At 40.4% G+C, this 19,308-nt stretch overlaps 2 protein-coding genes across 2 annotated transcripts in view; both read right to left on the bottom strand.

The window, feature by feature from the left end:
- Nucleotides 1-530: 530 nt before the first annotated feature.
- On the bottom strand, nt 531-6,961 carry LOC308434168 (putative serine protease 47; the record flags this gene model as incomplete). Its single annotated transcript, XM_080934339.1, has 4 exons — nt 531-848; nt 1,915-2,078; nt 4,685-4,962; nt 6,816-6,961. The coding sequence occupies 4 exons, from the start codon at nt 6,959-6,961 to the stop codon at nt 531-533; spliced, it is 906 nt and encodes a 301-aa protein (XP_080790465.1).
- A 7,717-nt stretch (nt 6,962-14,678) lies between these two features.
- The window catches only part of MFSD14B (major facilitator superfamily domain containing 14B), a 58,889-nt gene continuing 54,259 nt past the window's right edge, over nt 14,679-19,308 (bottom strand). The window contains exons 10-12 of the mRNA XM_080916991.1: nt 18,902-18,999; nt 17,069-17,211; nt 14,679-16,305 (exon numbers count right to left, since the gene is read on the bottom strand). Of these exons, the coding sequence (XP_080773117.1) occupies nt 16,057-16,305; nt 17,069-17,211; nt 18,902-18,999 (490 nt within the window). The 3' untranslated portion in view covers nt 14,679-16,056. The remainder of the gene's footprint in view (nt 16,306-17,068; nt 17,212-18,901; nt 19,000-19,308) is intronic.

Raw genomic sequence — 19,308 nt, 5'->3', positions numbered from 1 at the left:
ACAGGTTCCCTATGCATAAGCTCTTCTTCCTTAAAATCCTAGAAGTGCTGCTGCCCTGCCCCCAGGAAGAGGCCCTTGCCCCCTAGTACTTGAAGGCCAGATGTAAAATTTTACTTTCCCTGAAGAATTTGGCATTCCCCAAGGAAGGGACATCTACAAGGCCACATAAACTTCCCTTTCTTCCCAGGATGCACCCCTACTCTCCAGTATCCCTGTAGTGAATTGCCCCAATTTTTCTGCTTTTTCCTCAAGGAGAGTTTTCTTGAGATGCTCCATTTTCTCCATTTTGAGGACGGATGGCTAACTCCATAGTAAGTGTAGTCACTGAGGGATATAGGAACCCTATAAGGGCAGTACAATCAGAGATGAAGAAAGATGAAGCTTTATTGGTAGGTTTTTCTAGGCTTTTTTGGGTAGTAACAGCGAATGGCCAGATATGCTGAGGAAAGGTGCAGAGGATAAATTAAGGACCTGAGGCTGTATATCATGAAACAAAAGCCTCAAGTAAAGAATGCCTAAAGGCCTGGTGCTCACCCCAGGGCCCATTCTGGAGCTTCGGATATAAATAGCCACAGGAACCAGATTTGTACAGCCATAAGGATGCTGCAGGGTTGCGTGGAGCCAGCAGCCTTCAGAGGTCTGGGTAAAAGTTCTGTGTGAAGAGACATAGATCCAGGTTCTGGAAGTGGAGTGAGTCTCTTGACTTGGCTGATCCAGTCAATGAAGTAGGTGACCCTGGTGAAGACGCTGGGGTAAATGGAATGCTGACAGTCCAGGCCCCAGCTGGCCAGTCCTACCAGGACCCATGCACTGATGTGGTAGCAGATGAGAGGGCCCCCAGAATCACCCTGAAGAGAGAGAATAGTTAGTGTGAGATATGCTTAGGGCCAGAAATATCAGGACCCTACACACTCCCATTAGGCAAAATATAGTTGAGGGACATTGGGGTTCAACACCAATAAGCTTCTAAGTCAGTTATCAGATGAGGACATATACCTGGATATAAACATATGGACCTTTCCCCGTATACCCTTTGCTTGCCATGCCTGATTCTAGAAGGTAAAATTAGGGACTTGAAGGCAAGCTGCTTCTGCTAACACCTATGTGAAGATAGATCCTACTGTGTAAACCTTGAAATCGTGACAACATATCCAATTAATTCCTCTGCTTTTGCTCATCTTGGCCTGACATATTTTTTCAACCTATAAACTGGGAGTCTTGAAGAGAATGTCTATCACCTAGTTGGTGAAAGCAGCTCACATCATCAGGAAATAGGCAAGAGTCTTCAGAACACTGCCAGGAGTTACTGGAGTTGTGAAATGCCTTTAAGAAAATCCCAGGAAGAAATCAGTCTATAATGGAGGCTGTGTCAGGAGGCTGAAGCCTGCAGAGATGGGGATGGAATTGGAGTCCAAATATATAGGCCCTGGTTGTGCCGCTTCACTTCAGACAAGCCATTTTCCCTCACTGGGGTAATTTCCCAAGACAATCCTTAATATCCAATATTGAGCTTTCACCTATACCATATAAAGAGCCAAGAAACTGACAACCTAGCAGTAAAATGAGAAACATAAGCGTTCACAGTAGATAACATATGACAATGTGCAGACAAAATAAACTTAGCAGCAAAAAAAGGGAGATGAGTACCGGGAAAATGCTGAGTCAATATTAGAAACTTTACCAAACCATTTACTTACAAATTAGATATTTCTCTATATGTTATATCTTAGTAAAAGGTTAGGATTTTGAACAACTACCCTCAAAAAGACTATTGAGGCATGAAGCCAAGAAAACCAAGTAGAGGCGATGAAGCAGGAAGGGCCTCTGCAGAGACTAGATAGTGGTCAACACAGCCACTCTTGGAGAAACGGGGATCAAGCAGACGTGAGAAGAACACACTACTGCCTTACTCATCTGGCAGATGGACTTTCCTGTGGAGAGACCCCCTGCACACAGCATTTCCTCATGCACATAGCTCCTGCTTTGGTCTGGTATTTGTCCATACAAGGCATTACAGAATTCATTCTCAATGATGCCCACCTCAGCCTCCTGGAGTGAGAACGGTGGTAACAGCTTTGCTGTGAAAATAAGGAAGAGGTCAGTGATGGACACTGTGGCTTAGCTGGGAAAGTCCAGGCTACTCTGAACATAGAACAGCTGAACATCAGATTGTTTCCATTTTATATCTAGTCCTCATGAACTTGTCTCCTTTTTCTCAGAAACAGCTTTACCTCTCTCATGGCAACAGATCACATAACCAGTGTATCCAAAGGCAAAACCTACTAACACAATGTGCCCAGTGTTGTTCATCAACTTTTTCCTAAGAGTTTCACTTTCCTAAACAGTACTATCCATTTTCTATGATCCATCTTTATTCTCTATCTTCATCCACCCTTAACCCACACACCTACCCATCTTCATTTCCCTCACCAGTCTATCCATTTACCACATGTATTCTTCCATTCGTCCATCAGTCTATCCATTTACCATATGTATTCTTCCATTCGTCCATCAGTCTATCCATTTACCACATGTATTCTTCCATTTGTCCATAAGTCTATCCATTTACCACATTATTCTTCCATTCGTCCATTCTTTCATTAGTATTTCCATCCATCCTTCCTCTTACCCACTAACATTTCTATCTACAACAACCATCTTTCTTCCTTCCTCTCCCCCACTCACTCGACTCCATCTCACTCACCCATCCATTGACTGTATCACCAATATATTCATCATTTTTGATAGGTAAAATGATACAGAGAAACATTTTTAGCAGGGAAAATCAGAGAAAATAAATTTTCTTACTAGTGTTAAAGAAATAATGCAGAAAGGGTGATTGGACAGATTACTTTAGCTCCCAAAATTAAGTAAAATTCAGATAGGGGACTGTGAAAAAAGTAATAGATTGTGCCAAGGCTAGAGGGGAGAGAAAAATTGCATAGAAAAACAGTAAATCAAGGGTCCTGAGTGTAAATGACTTCAACATATTAAAGAGGTAGTAAAGAAGCTGAGTTCGGATATTTGAGGGAAGTAATGAAGAAAGCAGAGATAGATCTGGGTGCTCTCATCACATAAGGCCTTATACCATGACAGAGCACAAGTGAAAAGGTAGTGGAGGGTCCTGAAAGGAGAAATGGCACGACTATGCTTTAACATGATAGCCACATGGAGACGCATATAGAAGCACACACAAGAATAGAATTAGGGGTCCATTTTGGAGACTACATTAAAAAAGTGAGAATTAAGTGTGCCAAGGTGAATACCAGCAGCACAGTGGAGTATCCATCCGGTACTAGACTGGTATTGTAGAACAAAATGTGGGCTCTGCCTTCAAGGTTGTGTGTGTGTGTGTGTGTGTGTGTGTGTGTGTGTGTGCGCGCGTGCGCACGGGTGTATGGAGGGGGGGGATTAATTTACTTATCAAGGACAGATGCTAAGCAAAGTTCCTTAGGAAGGCATGTTCTTCCCTGAACAGCCAAAGTATGTATTTTTTAAAAGAAATATGCCAAATTATGATCCTATAAACAATTAAAATCTACATTATTTTTTAATTTACATTATTCCATAAGTATATTTCCCAAATCATAAGCCTTTAATAAATACTTCTGGGTATGACTATTCATAGTCTCCACTTTCATTATAAAATAATAAAAACAAGAGTTTTTAATGTTTCACACTGGTAGAGCCTTTTAAAAATATTTATGAAATACTGGAACCAATCCCTAATACCAAAAAGCAAACAAGCAAATAAAAAAGATTTCTCCATTATGTAATTCACCCTGCAAGACTGTGAAACAGGATGAGAACCAGCTAAGACTAAGTGAGATTTAACACTCTGGAGCTATAATAGCTCTCAATCATGCATTCTCGGTGGTCACACACCACATGTGACTCTCCACTTTACCTAAGTACTTACCAAGATATTCTGTAATGTCATGTATTATACTTTGGATAGAGTGTTGAGACCAATGTGTTTTAGGCTTTGCCCTCAGCCTGTGACACTCTTGGTCATAGAATATCCTATTGGTAAGAGGTAGATCATAGTGGAAGCAAGTTAGGTCATTGGGCGTGTGTATCTGTTAAGAAGGTATGAATACATTGATCTTTCCTCTTCCTCTTTTTGCTTCCTTACCACCAAATGGTATGCACCATTGTTCTAAAACACAGTTCATCACTAAAACACAGTAGTGCTGCATCACTACTGGTCCAAAACAACAGGACACTTGAAGCTCTGCAACTATGAGCTAAAATATACCTTTCTTTTAAAACTGACTACCTCAGCTATTTTGTTAGAACATGGAATGGGTTGGTGGCCACACATGACCTTTGAATTTAATGAAGATTCCTCAGATCTGTGATTGATCTTGGACTAAAAAGATCCTTAATATGCAAAGAGCCCAGATTCTTAATGGAAAATGTCAACTGTTTCCCCACCTTTAGAACCTGAGCTTCAGGGCAGTTGGTGGCTGTGGACTCTCATACGTTCAGAGCTAGAAGGACCCTAGAATGGCTTTTCCATGTCATAGGCCATAGAGGTAAGGTACAGAGGGAAATATCCAGTAACTTCAAAAACCAGCCTGGGTCTCTTGCCAGCTGAGTCCCTCTTCCCTCCATCTTCATGCACCTCTTGTCTTCCTCCTCTCCCTACCCTCACTCCCTCTCCAACTTCCCTGTCCCTTACTCTCTTCAGAAAGCATTCCCCAACCAGTTATCCAACAGGATGTGTGATTGGAGAGCTGTGTGTCTTTAGACGGGAGGCAGGCAGGTACAACATAGGATGTGAAGTTTACGGGCAGACGTAGCTGCAACATTGCAATGTCACTCCCAAAAGAATGGAACTTCTCAAAGTCTGGATGATTGATGATATGGTTCACAGAGATCTTCTGAGTGTGCTTTGTTTTCTGGTACAACTCATTATTCCCCAACAGTACCTCATAGTCCTCTGGGGCCTGGGATTTGCTGAAAAATAAAGAATTCCATCGTCACCATTATCTTTGGGAAAATAGCTCTGTCTTCCTGAACCTTCATGTATCACTGGTCACTCTGCCCTGATTCCATCCAGCTTGGCATTCTCCTTTCTGACAGTCAAGTGATATGGTAGTTTAAATGAGAATGGACCCCATAGGCTTATATATTTGAATTTTTGTTCCCTATTTGGTAGAACTATTTGGGAAGGATTGGGAGATGTGGTCCTGATGGAGGAAGTGTGTCTTAGAGGTGGTGGTAAGCTTTGAGGTTTCAAAAGCCTAAGCCATTCCCAGTTTCCTGACCCCTACCACTTTGTGTCTGAGGATGAGGATTTAAGTTTTCAGCCACCATGTTCCCTATTGGAATTGTCATGGACTCTAACCCTCTGAAACTGAATTCCAAGAAACATTTTATTTTATAAGTTTCCTTGGTCATAGTGTTTTATCATGGCAATAGAAAAGTAACTAAGATAGGAGTGTTCTTTCTGCAGACTGATGGATATTCCACTCAAACCTCGTGACAAAGTATTTCCCATTACATTTAAAAATGGAAGAACAAAGAATTTCAGCACTGGAAGGGTCCTTGATAGGGACATCAAATTAAATGATAATTAAATGAACTGTGTTATCATAGATTCAAAAGAAACAGGCTAACCTTGGACTAAAACCATAAGCCAAAAGAATTCTTTTTCCTTTTGTTCATTTTCTAAGTTATTTGGTCACAGAGATGGAAATCTACTATCTTTTCCTTGCCATGGATTGCCTCTCAATTTGGTAATAAGCATTCATATAATATTTGGTAAATACATACGAGCTCATAAGAGGGAAGCTTCCCTTGCTTGTGAATAGGTCTGTGTAAACAGACTGTATGTAACTTTGTTTGCACACCTCCCACACCAGGAGACTTTTTACCCACTCCACATACTCCCTCCCTTCTTTTGATAGCCTCTGCAACTCCTTTGCCTTCCTCCCAGATGGCAGCCTATTTGTAGACCTATTCATTCGGGTTTTCCTTTCTCACACACTTTGGCATGTCTCACTTGCATCATACTAACTGAAGCTTGTTCCTTCTAAGGAAAAAGAAATATTGATCTGGTATCTACTACAATTCTGTTCTCTAAAGAGTCTCAGGTGAATTCAGCACAGAATAGGAGCCAATAAGATTAAGGTAGAATCTCAAAATCAATAATCAAAGTTTCAGGTCCCTGACCTGGATTGTAATAGTACACATTCCTTCTGGGTCCCTCCATAATTTATCAGAAGCCAGACCCTCAATCAGGCTTCTGAGAGCCAGAAGAAGTAGACTCTTGACTGCTCATATCATTGGTCTAGGGGCCTGCATTTCCCATCCATACAGCCTGATAATGCATAAGCATGACCACAGCTTTTCTCAGGACTCAGTTTTACAAAAATTGGTAAGAAATCACCTGGCTGCTAGTTATATGTGGTCTTTGCCTAAAACCTGGCTCACAGGAGAGTAAGGGACAGTGAAATACTGTCTGAGGTCTACCAGTAGAGATCAAAGCATGGCCAATCAACACTCTTGGAAAACATCTGTGTTGGCAGACACAGAAGGGGAGTATCCATGTCTCTATAGGAACTGAGAATGAAAGATAATGAAGACCTGGGCAGATGAAGGAAATTCTTATGGCATGTGGACATATGGATAATACAGGTAGGGTGGATTGTGGATCAGGAAGGACCAATGTGTTTTTAGTAGAAGTCAACTGCCCCAGAGAAAAGCCCAGAGGAGAGTAGAATATTATCCCTAACTTTCCTCCTCTCATCCTGCATCTTTCTTACTACCCAGTCCCTCTCTGGGGGCTCCTGATAAAGCAAACTTACTTTCGAAAACAGTGGGCTGTGGAAACCAGCCAGTGGGCGTCGATGAGGACAGCTCCACAGAGATGCACGCCCCGGTACAGCAGGCTGGCCTGCCATGGCCACTGGCCAGCCGATGTGTCCTGGCCACCGAACACTTTCCCAATCATCTTCCGCTTCCCACACACTGTGGAAACACCCCTATGCAATCTATTAGAGACATAGTCCCTGAGGGGCAGAATAATACCACAAAGAGGCTCCTCCTCCAATTCACAGACTGGAAGACTATGGCAAAAGACAAGTGAATTATCTGGTCTCTCCCTTCATTGGCTGCCACCTTGGACATGAAAAATTCAGCTAACAGTTCTGTGGAAACAAGAGCCCAGGAGTCTGGGAAGATGGGATGGGGTAAATAAAAAGGTGGTCACAACAGTCCATCTTTAAGTGGTCCTGGCAAGGGTAGATGGACAGAGGGTTGTCCTGGGACTTCATTCTCTCAACAACAGAGCTCCGTACTTACTTTTCAGATTAAAGAACTAAAAGTCTCATGGGTTACTGATGTCAGTTGCTCAATGTCATGGCTTAATGTCCCGAATCTCAGTAGGTTGTATTTACCTTCTCCCAGAAACACTATACTTCAGGGAGCTTTGATCTCGTAGTCCCTACTCTTAGGAATCCCATGTTCTCTACCATCACCCACTGGGACAATCCTGGACACTTTTTTTTTTTTTTTTTTTTTTTTTTTTGGTCCCATGGCACCAGGCTCTAAAGTGTAGTGTCAGTCCCTGAGTAGGAACCTAAACTCCCTTGATTGATATTTTCTTTGGTACCACCTGGTTCTGAGGGGAAGACAAAAGGTGAGCCACTTCCGGTACCTTGGACTTTATGGCCTCCACCCATCCATTGCCCGCCCACTGCCTTTCAAACAGACCTGATCTGTTTATAGAATCCTGGTTCCTGATGACCGACGGTTCCCAGCCTTGCTGTGGCTGCGGTCTTCCTGGTGCTATCCCAGGAACCTTTGAGAAGCTAGGGATGCTAGGCTTTAGGACAGGACCGGCCTTGGAGTTCAGGGGCAACAGTAACAGCAGGGACCAGAAAAGGGGGCCGCTGGGCCCACAGAGGATCCGCGCCACCCTAGTGCCCATTCCAGATGCTAAGGCCTGTGGGGAAGTTGGTTGTGACCTGGGCCTGACCCCGCCCTGACCCGGGACTGACCCCTGCTGGGACAGTTCTGGGGACAGGCCTGCAAGCCCTATTTGGATTCTGCCGTCCTACCTACCTGCTCTTATCCTATCAGGACTTTTCCAAGACTACTACTGCTACTACTTACACAAGGACTTCCCCGTGCACCCATACACACAAAGTTAATTCATGGAAGGGAGAATTAAAAGATCCTCACATAGGGAAAATGTAACTAGCTGTCATAAACAAAACATGAAAAGTATCATTTCTAGCCATCAAATTGCAAGAATGGAATGGGACTTATAGTTTCCCAGCCATTCATTAATCAGTAACTTTTCTTCATAGTGATGGCAAGCATCTGAATGTCAAAAACTTACTCCCTTCTTTTCCTACACCTAATCATAATTTATTTCAGTCTTCATCACTCAGACATAAACTTCAGACTATAGGAACTTTTATTTACCATGGCCTTGGGGAGATAATAGAGGAATTGGCTGAGGTCCTTAATATAGACCTGGCCACTATCAATCAGATCCTAGAGACTTCCCAGCTAGATCTCTAAATTTAGCTGTAGACATTCTCCTGACCCTGTGCTGACCTTTGGCCTGGGCTAAGGAGGCAGTTTGCTGCAACATTCAGGCAGTAGACCATGGAGGGGGTTACCCAGCAGAACCTGACACCTAGCAGTTTATGTAGGGTAGCAGTGGAGGACAGCAGGCTGAGTGACTTTTAAAGGCCTGAACAATTTTGTATATTTTGGTGTTTCGAGGGGTAGGTTTCCTCCGTGGCCTGATCCTTAAGTTTGAGTCTGGTGGTAGATGTCCATCAAGTTGTGAACCTGAACAGTGTTTGTGGTGTGCTGATTGAGTATATTGACCTGATCCCTAGCAGTGTGTGTGAAACCTCTACTGCATGTCATGCTAAATACACTGCTCAGTATCACTCGTGCTGCGGTTTCCCTTGGTCACTCTAGTATACAGTTACAGGGGTTAGGCCATCAACTTTGACTTCCCCTGAATGCCCCACATATCTTAGTAGGTATTAGTCTATTACAAATTATTTTGGTTATCGATTTGATTACATCCTAAACCAAGTAAAACCCAAGCTGCTGGGCATTCCTGTGAGGGCATGTCTTTTGTTGTTGATGATGATGTTGTTTTGTTTCTTGTTTGTCTGGTTGGTTTTGAGCCAGAGTTTCTCTCTATAGCCCTGGTTAGTCTGAAACTTTCTCTGGAGACCTCTCCACTGCAGGACAGCTATTGTTGGAGCATTCAGACCATATCTTGTAGCCAGTTTAATAAATCCCCTTCTCGGTATGTGTATACACACACACAATAATACAGAGTCCAGTCAGGAAAGATCGGTGCTCTCTGTTCAGTCATTAGAGAAGCTTCCTTCTGCAGAAGATAGAATAAAAACACAGAGATCCACAGCCAGACATTATTCGGAGAGTGAGACACCTTGGAACAATCAGCCCTAAATAGGAGGTCTTCATTAAATTCCTCCCCTTGGGTAAAAAGGAAACATGAAGAAGGGGAGGGGTGAAGACTAAGAGCCAGAGGGTTGGAAAGCACCAAAAAGACAAGGACCTCTATAGACATAACTGATGATATATGAATTCACAGAGACTGAGAATGCATGCAAACAGCCCTCACGGATCTGATTAGTTGGAGCTGAAAGAAGTAGACGCACAACCCCACCCCTAACTAAGAAGCTACCTCCAACTGATGACCACTTGCAGAAAACTTATTTTCCTCCAAGGAGTCTCACTGGGAAAACAAACTACTCTTCAGGGTAGGTTTCATGTCCAGCAGATGACTAGCAGAAAATGAACTCTGTATGATGATGTCATTATGCAGCAAGGAGGTTCCAGCCTATCATTAGATTAGAAGGAAGGGCAGGCAGGGAAAAGGCTAGAGAGAGGAGGAGAAGAGGAAGAATCAAGATGGAAGACAAAGATGACCAATCTTCCATCTCGCTGTTCTGAGTAGCCAAAGGTAGTTATGTATTTTCTAAGGAATGGATTTCGATAGGTCAATTTACCTTATCTAGGTGGGTGGCTTATATCTTTGTCAACTGATTGTAAGCTTATTGTGTGGATGCATTGTGGATTGAGAATTTAACATATAAATCTAACTGATAAATTATTGATTATTGAGTCATGATTTTACTGGGCTGTGGGGAATGTGAGCAAAGTTTAAGGCTGGGAGAGAAGCAGCAGGGGTGAGCAGTTCTGGCTAAGTGGTCCGCAGTTCTGCAGGGAGTGAGACTACATGGGAACTGATAGCCACAGATCCATTTTAATTGCAGCAGAATCAATGCCAAATCGACACCCCACACATTACTGGAAATGGGGCCTTTCTGAACATCCTTTCCTTCCCTGATGCCCCACATACACTATGTATCAGTTATAGCTGATATCCTAGTATCAGGTTATGTTGAACATTTTTATGTCAATTTGACACAAACTAAAGTCATCAGAGAGGGTACCTCAACTGAGAAAATGCCTTTATAAGATTGGGCAATAGGTAAGCCTGTAATACATTATTTTTTAATTAGTGATTGAGAGGGGAGGGCCAATACCACTAGGGGATGGGGTGGGGGGTAGGCTAGTGGTCCTGAGTTCTATTAAGAAGTAGGCTGAGTAACCAGCACCTCTCCGTAGCTTCTGTATCATTTTCTGCCTCCAAGACCCTGCCCTGTTTAAGTTCTTGCCCTGACTTCTTTCAGTGATGAACAGTGAAAATAGATGAGGAATGTTTAGTCAGGTACTAGTCTTAATGAAAAGACATGTAAACAATTCTGCTGTAACTCCTTAAGCCTTATTGACCTATGACACGAACTATTGCCTTAAACTTACTATAAACTTATGGAATGTAAAAATGCTTAAAAAACCATGTGATTATCCTGGGAAGAAAAACTAATAACAACAATAAAGTGGTGTAGTTCTAGGAGTCATCTAGAAGCTAAAAGCTAGCTTTCTGAGATGGTCTCACTGTGGACTATAAAACCATGATGAATGAGCCCTTCTAGGAAAGGCAGAAGGAAGTACTGTATTGGGTTCTCTAGAGTCACAGAACTTATGGAATGTCTCTCTATATTGAGGGAATTTATCGTGATGACTTATAGTCTGTAGTCCAACTAACCCAAATGGGGCAGCTGTGATGGGAAGTCCAAGGATCTAGTAGTTGCTCAGTCCCATGAGGCTGGTTGTTTCAGCTGGTCTTCTGTAGAAGTAGGTTCCAACAGATGAAGTGAAAGCAAGTTAAGTGAAAGCAGGTGAAGAAGTGTAAATTTTCCTTCTTCCAATATCCTTAAGTAGGCCTCCAACAGGTGTGGCCCAGATTAAAGATGTGTACCACCATACCTGGATCTGGGACTTGCTTTGTCCTGGGCTGACCTGAAACTCAGAGATCTCCTTGCCTCAGTCTCCTGGGATTAAAGGTGTGCACTACCTTGCCTGGATCTAAGCTTTTCATGGTCACTATGCCTAAAGATCTCCATGCCAAGATCCAGGTCAGAAACTTATATCTTCTAGCCTCAATATCTGGATCACAGGTGAGCCCTACAATTATAGATTGTAGTTCATTCCAGATATAGTTGACAACCAGAAATACCTATTACAAGTACATTTTAGGAATGATTCTTGATATTAATAAGCTTTTCCTGTTATTATTAAATATTATATAATAATCACTAGGTATTAGCTCACCCTTTTGAGCAGATTTCTGCAGATAAATGAAAATGTACTGTCTTGTAGTGATGCTATATAGACATATAGACGATTTCTTAATTCTTAATGACAATCCTATAAGAATTCCTAATATTATACTACTAATTATTAGTCCCGTTATAATAAGACTATTCAAGTTCCGATATTAAAACTGCAACGAGAACTGTTACGAGCTACTTGCTTCTGAAAAAGAAAGTGATGAGTTGCCCAGTTAAGGCTTAATACTTACACATTTATATGGGGTACCAAAAGGAGTATCCACATAGAATGAAAATCAGCAGTGTATATGAGGCAGTGATGATGGTGTGTCCAGACATAAAACTTTTAGGTATTAGTCTTTGCAGGACACCCCCACTCCACATATACTTGAGGTATCAATCTCTGCTGGACACCAGCTTTTTGGGACATAAAAATTTCCCAGTATCAGGTTCAGTTGCCCTTTAGTGCCCAGATACAGCAGAAAATCCCATTATCTTGGAGATACTAGATAATAACCACGGGATGACCACCAAAAAACAGCCGCAGCAGAAGTGGAACTAGAGCTTAGAAGACAAGCTGTGTGTGCTGCAGAGGTGGAAGTGAAGGGACTCAAGCCCCTTGGAGGAGCCCAGAAGACCATGAGTGAATCCCAGACTCTGGACATTGTGTTAGTTTTGTATTTGGAGTTTGGTTTTGCTTTGACTTGACTGTGCCCTGGTTCTTCTTGAAGTATTATTGATTTTACAGAAGCCCACAGTTGAGAGTTTTTGAGTTTTAAAAGACTTTGGATTTTAAGAAATTGAGTGTTTTAGAGACAACTCTTAATGTGTCTAAATTTATAACGTTTTAACGTTATTTATATTTTTATTGTGAGATCTTGGGGATGGACAAGAAAGAAGTGGTTTAATGATAATAATGTATTTTTTTGTCAGTTTTACAAAAGGCCAATTGTACTAGGTGGTTTTGTGTCAACTTTACACAGGCTGAAGTCATCTAAGAGGAGGGAACCTCAACTGAAAAAAATGCCTCCATAAGATGGAGCTATAGACAAGCCTGTAGTATCTTCCTCTTAGTGATGGGGAAGTGTGGGACCTGGTTCCAGGAGTCCCACACAGCTCTTTGACTGGGAAAGGGCAGCCTCTGCTACCTTCACCACTAGGTCTGGCCAGCATGCACAAATTCAGGCTTGGATGGGTAAAAGCAATGCTCAGTGGGGTGTGGGGACTCCAGCCTAAGAAGTGTTTTGCCACTGATCCTAGCAGAATGTGGTTCTGGTGCAGAATGGAAGAAACTTCGTGAGAGAAAATCTCTCTCCTGTTGGTAACAATAGGAGGTGTTACCAGCTCTTTAAAACAAAGGAACTCAGGCGGTGGAGGAATGATTTCTACGTGTCTCCCCTAACTTCATGCTCAACTCCAGCATAAATACCATGTTTGAAATGGTTCAGGTCTGACAACCAGTTTCCTATTAGCAGGGGAGAGACTTGGGGCGTGGCCAATCTGGTGGGGCGGCAGGGGGAGTGAGGGAGGGTTCAGGTCACATCCTACAGGCAAGACTTGGGGCGTGGCCAAAGCCCTGTGGGGCTGCGCACTGTTTTATGGCAGTGTGAAGATCATGTACTGCTTATGACAGAGTAAGGATTACTGATTTCTCCAGAGTATGGGAAGCTCCTCCGGTCTTGTTTATCACTCCCAGAGGGTTCCAAACCCTGCACCGCAGGGAAGGGTCAAACCCATTGTAGTTGGTGCCATCCCTAGGTTAAGAAAGCAGGCTTACCAGAAACAATGACTTAACCAAATTCTTAAGAAAATGGCTGCATCTAGAGAAGATCATCCTGAGTGAGATAACCCAGTCACAAAAGAACAGACATAATATGCAGTCACTGATAGTGGGATGCTAACCCCAGAGGCTTGCACTCCCCCAGAAACAACTCACAGACTGTATGAAGTCCAAGAAATAAAGAAAACAAAAAAATATACATATATTCACAAAACAAGAAGACTTTGACTATTTCCATGTTGCGTTTTGTTTTGCATGTACTTTACGCTTATTGTAACTAGTAGGTTTTCAATGCATACTGTCAAGCCCTTGAAAAAAATCAAGTACTGACTAAAAATATATATTCACATGGTTTTATGTAAAATTTATTTTAATGTCTGAAAAAACAGTACTGACAAAAAATGTATAATTTTAAGCAAAAAAAAAAAAAAAAGAAAAAAAAGAAAAAAGAAAGCAGGCTTGAGCAAGCCATGAGAAGTCAGTAAGCAGCACCCCTCCATGGCTTCTGCATCAAATCCTACCTCTAGGTTCCTGCCCTGTTGAATTGCTGTCTTGACTTTCTTCAATTAAAAAAGTGATGTGGATTTTAAACCAAAAAAACCCTTTCCTCCGCAACTTGCTTTTTGGTCATGATGTTTCATTGAAGCAATAGAAATCCTAAGTATCCAGCAGGGCCTGGCACATAGCAGTATATCTGTTATAATGGCCTTGGGTAGAAGTCTTCACAAGGCCTTAATATACAGAAGTTTATATATGGATTGGAGGGTGTCTAGCAGGCCATAATAAATGGATATGGTGCAACAGTGGGAGTGTCTGAGTGTAGATTTGTGCAAATGAGCACAGCCAGAAGGCATCACATTTCCTGAAGCTGGAGTTGCAGTGGTTGTGATCCTCCCAATGTGAATTCTGAATGCTGGGAATTGAACTCTTTCCTCATCAAGAGCACCAAGTATTTTCTCCACAATCTTTTGCTTTGTTTGTGTGCCATCTTGCTATTAGGAACAAGACGAGAGATGTCTACACCCATAGCAGCATTATTCAAGTTTCTATAACTAGGACTTATGTTTGATGGGAGAACCATTTTGTAATTAGCTAGAGGATTACTAATTCAGTTATGTTGACAGCAATTCCCCCTAAAGAATCCCAAAAGAGCAATGACAGAAATTGTTTTTAAGCCATATAAGTATCCATTGAAAATTTATTATGCATTAGGAAGCTTAACCTAAAAACCAACAGCATAGTAAAAAGATATGTTATATCTGTTCATGGCAGAACAGGCTTCAAAATATATTTTCCTTTAAATGTATTCAGTCAGTACATGATCCCTTATAAAAGTTGTATATATTTTTTCTGTCAATACCTTCATTATTTATAAATACAAGATTTACACAGCACCCCCATCAAAAAAATTAAAATCCTTACAAATATCTACATGTTTTCATACCTATAAAACTTTCAAAGGAGTACTTTGTTGAAGACAGACCCAAGTTAATGGTCTATTTACTGTGCAGCAAAATATAAAATCTGTAGTTTTCTTTGTCCATAAAACATCTCAAAAGTTAGCAAGACACTTATGAAACCGAGCTTCACTAACCCCCATGTTTTAGAAAGGAATTTGATGTGTGCACTCCTATGGGATTCAGAAAACCATACCAAGATACAGATTAGTGGAAAACAAACACATTCTACATTAACAGTTAAGGCAGGAGTAAGGTAAGGGAAACAGAAGTAGGACAAGGAGACATGGGGAAGAGCACACAGTAACATAAGAGTATAAACTTAGAAACAAACTCCATTCTTATCTCTTACTCTGCCCTTTTAGGAATAATTAAAATTTTAAAACAAAATAACAAACAAAAACTCTTTTTGAAGTAAATTCTGATTTCTTTGTTGCCACTAGAAGGCTTCATGGTTTGTTGTTTTGCCTTGAGTTAGGATCTTAGTATATGGCCAATGCTAACCTCAATCAGGAACAATGTCCAAGAACTTGTTCAATATAATTTGAATTTTCTAAGAAAGATTTCCTTTATCTGATAAAGGTGATCATTGACCAATATTAATAATGTTCATTTTCAAAAAGCTTAAAAAATAGAGAAAATAAAGGGAAAGCAAAATGAGGTTTTCATTCGACCTCTGGACAAAGTCAGTAGATCCCTGATACCAAGTGATTCTCATCAGTTCATCAACATTTACGAACCAGGAGGGAATGATTCTATTGTCCCAATCTTCTAACAGAAAGGACATAGAGAAATTGTTGTCACTCTTATTCTAGTTACTGAAGGGAAAGACCACCTTTCCTACCACAGACATGATTTTTCTGTTAAAGTTTTAAAGTCTACATTCTAGATAACCTTGAAGAATTTTCAATTTTTCCTAGTATAAAAAGAAAAGGAAAAGGGGGAAGAAAAGAATAGGAGTAACAGAACAGAGAGACAGAAGAGTGAAGGACAGAGGCATGAGAAGAGTAACTTATTAAACGTGGCCCAATGGATGCTGTGAGCATCGCCCTCCAGCACCATGACGTCTCCGTGGTGCAGCTTCCTCGATGACTCTCTGAGATGGTGTCTGCAGAATCTCATCACTACTGGGTTAGAGCTCAGTGCACTGATTTCCAGGCTCTTCAAAGGAAAGCTCCCAGATGTTGCTATCTTGCAATAATGGCTCAATGTCCTCATCACTGCCCCGTTCAGGGGGTGTGCTTAGGCTGCCACTGATGCTGTTGCTATGTTTTTGAACTCCACTGGTTTTACGGTATTCCGGGATGAATAAGGCAACCAAAAATGACATAAGAACTATACATGCTCCAAATAAAAATGGCGGGCCTGGGATGAAAGCTCCCTGATGGATAAAAAAAAAAAAAAACACACAAAAAAACAAAGGAAGTTTAGTTGTTTTTTTTTAAAGACAATCTTGTGCTATTTAGAGTGGCCTTAACATCACAACCCTTCTGCCAATATCTCCCCCAGTGCTAGGTAGTATTAGAGGCATGCATTCCCAAACCCATGGTTAGGCTCATTTCTTAAACTCTAAACTAGTTTTGAATAATTTTTTTTTAAAGTCACTATATAATTAATGTTTTTCTCATAAGCCTGTATATTTTATTAAGCAAGGAAAATATAGTTTAGTGTCTAGAAAATAATATAGGGTAATGAATCATTACTTTTTACACCACTTCTAATTAATAGAACCTAACCAATAAATGTCCAAAGCAACAATTTTCTTTCTGTAATCTCATCTTATGACCTTAGATCATGCATTTCCACATATGAATAGGCATGCACCTACCAACTGAGCTACATTCCAAGTCCCATAAGTTAGATTTTAAGGTCAATTATTTTAGATTGAATTTAGCCAAATAGCATACTATTCACAGTGACTATATAAGTGAAAAGAGAATATGAAGTACAGATACATATTTTCCATAAAAGACAATAATCCCTATTATGAACTCTTTCTGATTCCAGGTAATAAACATAGAATTTACTACTGTCAAATACAAATAAAAACAAATTGAAATTTGATTAAAAAAAAACAATAGAAATTTAAAGCTACGAGATTATGCTAAAATCAAACACAACCATTATAATACAGATCAAATTACCTGTAGGGGATCATCATCAGAATTCAACTTTAGGCTCAATTCACTCAGTTCAACATGGAACATATAGAATATGAAGCCATACAATGCTGGCCCTAGGCCATTGCACAGCCCTCGTATTCCAGTTACAATCCCCTGGGCAACCCCTAAACCAAAACAATGAGAAGGAAGTCAGTCTTAGAAAAGTGTTTCAACATACACAGCTTACCTAGTACTCTCCATTATATTATGACACTCATATTTGACGAGCCTGAGTAATCATAGCTTAGGCTAATTATCTTATAGCATCTTTTATAGTCATTAGGGTTCATCATGATCTTTTCATTCATTATACAAATGTTTTCTTGGATGCACTATATCTATTGAATAGGTTTACAGGGAGAAAAAACTGAACTCAGTTTCTGAAATCGTTTTTAGAGTAGGATCTATCATTTAATGGAAAAAAATATATAAAATTATCATTTCCTTTATAAGGTAATTTCATTTTTTTTCTATGGATTAAGACTTCCTTATCTTATTTAATTGTTCATGTACAATAAAATTATGTCCTCTCCTCAGACAGTTTTGGCCACATGTGAATACAAACAGGCTCCTCCTGACCCCAGGTTGTTATCTGCAACCTTCCATCTCGTGCAGACCTCCATCAATAATTCTAAAAGCACCAATTTCGAGATATCTCTACTTTCTAGTATGGTAAGTAAAACACTAATATGAATATGAATGAATATGAAGCGGCTATTTCTGTAAGTCAAAACCAGTCACGTTTAATAGTATTCATACCCAGCTAAGTTACTACAGTTAATGGTGACACACAACGGGTGTCACTTGAAGTCCATAAATCTAAGAATGGATACATATAACAGCAAATTCATTATGTGGAAAAATAGGTGTAATGATAATGAATAAACTGTCTCTTAAATTTTAATTTTTGTTTAAAAATTTAAAAGTCCTCTTATGAGTTTAAAGTTTTTTGTTGTTGTTTTTTGTTTTTTTTTTTTTTTTAGGGACGAAGGTATAGCCTAGTATATTCTAGGCACTGTGTTTGATACTGGCATGAAACAAAATCAAGCCACTAAGTACATATATGTTATTTTATGCCTACACACACACTCACACACACACACACACACACACACACACACACACACACACGTTTTATAAGTCCTCTAAAATGCCCCATTTTCCTGTAACACAAATGAGTATTATAATGAATATTTACAATAAAATAAAAAATGAAATAAACTCTCCTACTTCCTGACTACAGTAAGATGGGCCATTAGAAGATGGAGAAAAATGGGTTAATTTTGGCATGAGAATTTGCTAAAAAAGAAAACAGGCAGAGGAAGAAGAAATAAAGTCTATTTTCTACACAACAGTTCTAACTTATTTCATCTCTCCTTATATCCAATTACTAACAACAAACAAAATTTTCTTTATCCTTTCGAAGATCCATTTCTTAAATTAAGCTTCTAAGACTAAATTATTTCAACTTAACTTTAATGACTAAGTGGATATTCCATTACCAATTTGCTATTAATAGAAATCTGCTGAAATAAAATTATAAACAGGTTAATCCTGATGGCAATGTAGAATCAGAACTACGACTAAAAATTGATATTTGCCATTTTTAACTCTTACTAATATAATAACCTGACCGGCTGAGTCTTCATTGCTAAAGTATGAGTGTGAGCACGGAGGTATACTGACAAAATGAGCAGGAATACTCCTAGGACAGGTTACTGCTGTCAATTGCTGTTGTGGAGAATGCAGGATTTCACACTTCAGAGCAGAGAGGTTCCAGCAGAAGGCACAAAATGCAAGGAATACAAATCTCACCTTGCTGATCTGACTCTGCATTCCGAGAGATGAGGGCACTGACTGCTGGGAATGTAATGCTGGACATGGCAGCCACCGTTCCTGCTGCCCACATCATCCTGAAAAGATTAAAGGAAGCTTCAGTCAGGCTTCAAGATGCTTTCAGTCAATATGGTCAGTGCTTTGTAGTTTCTTCAATTCCATTTTGCTTACTTTTCCTTCTTAAAAAATTGATTTCCTGGGCAAGGCATGGATTCTCAGTAATCCTAGTAATCTCAGCATCCAAAAGGTTTAGGCAGAAGTAGCCTGAGTTCAAGGCCAGTCTAGGATATAAAGTAAGTCTCTGTGTGAAAGAGTCCACACATTTAAAACTGATCACATGTTACCCCACTGCCATTTTCAAGTTACGCTCACTAAAATTCTTAAAA

Source organism: Micromys minutus (genome assembly GCF_963924665.1).
Source record: "Micromys minutus genome assembly, chromosome: 1".
Taxonomy (NCBI): domain Eukaryota; kingdom Metazoa; phylum Chordata; class Mammalia; order Rodentia; family Muridae; genus Micromys; species Micromys minutus.
This window is presented reverse-complemented; position numbering and strand designations above follow the sequence as displayed.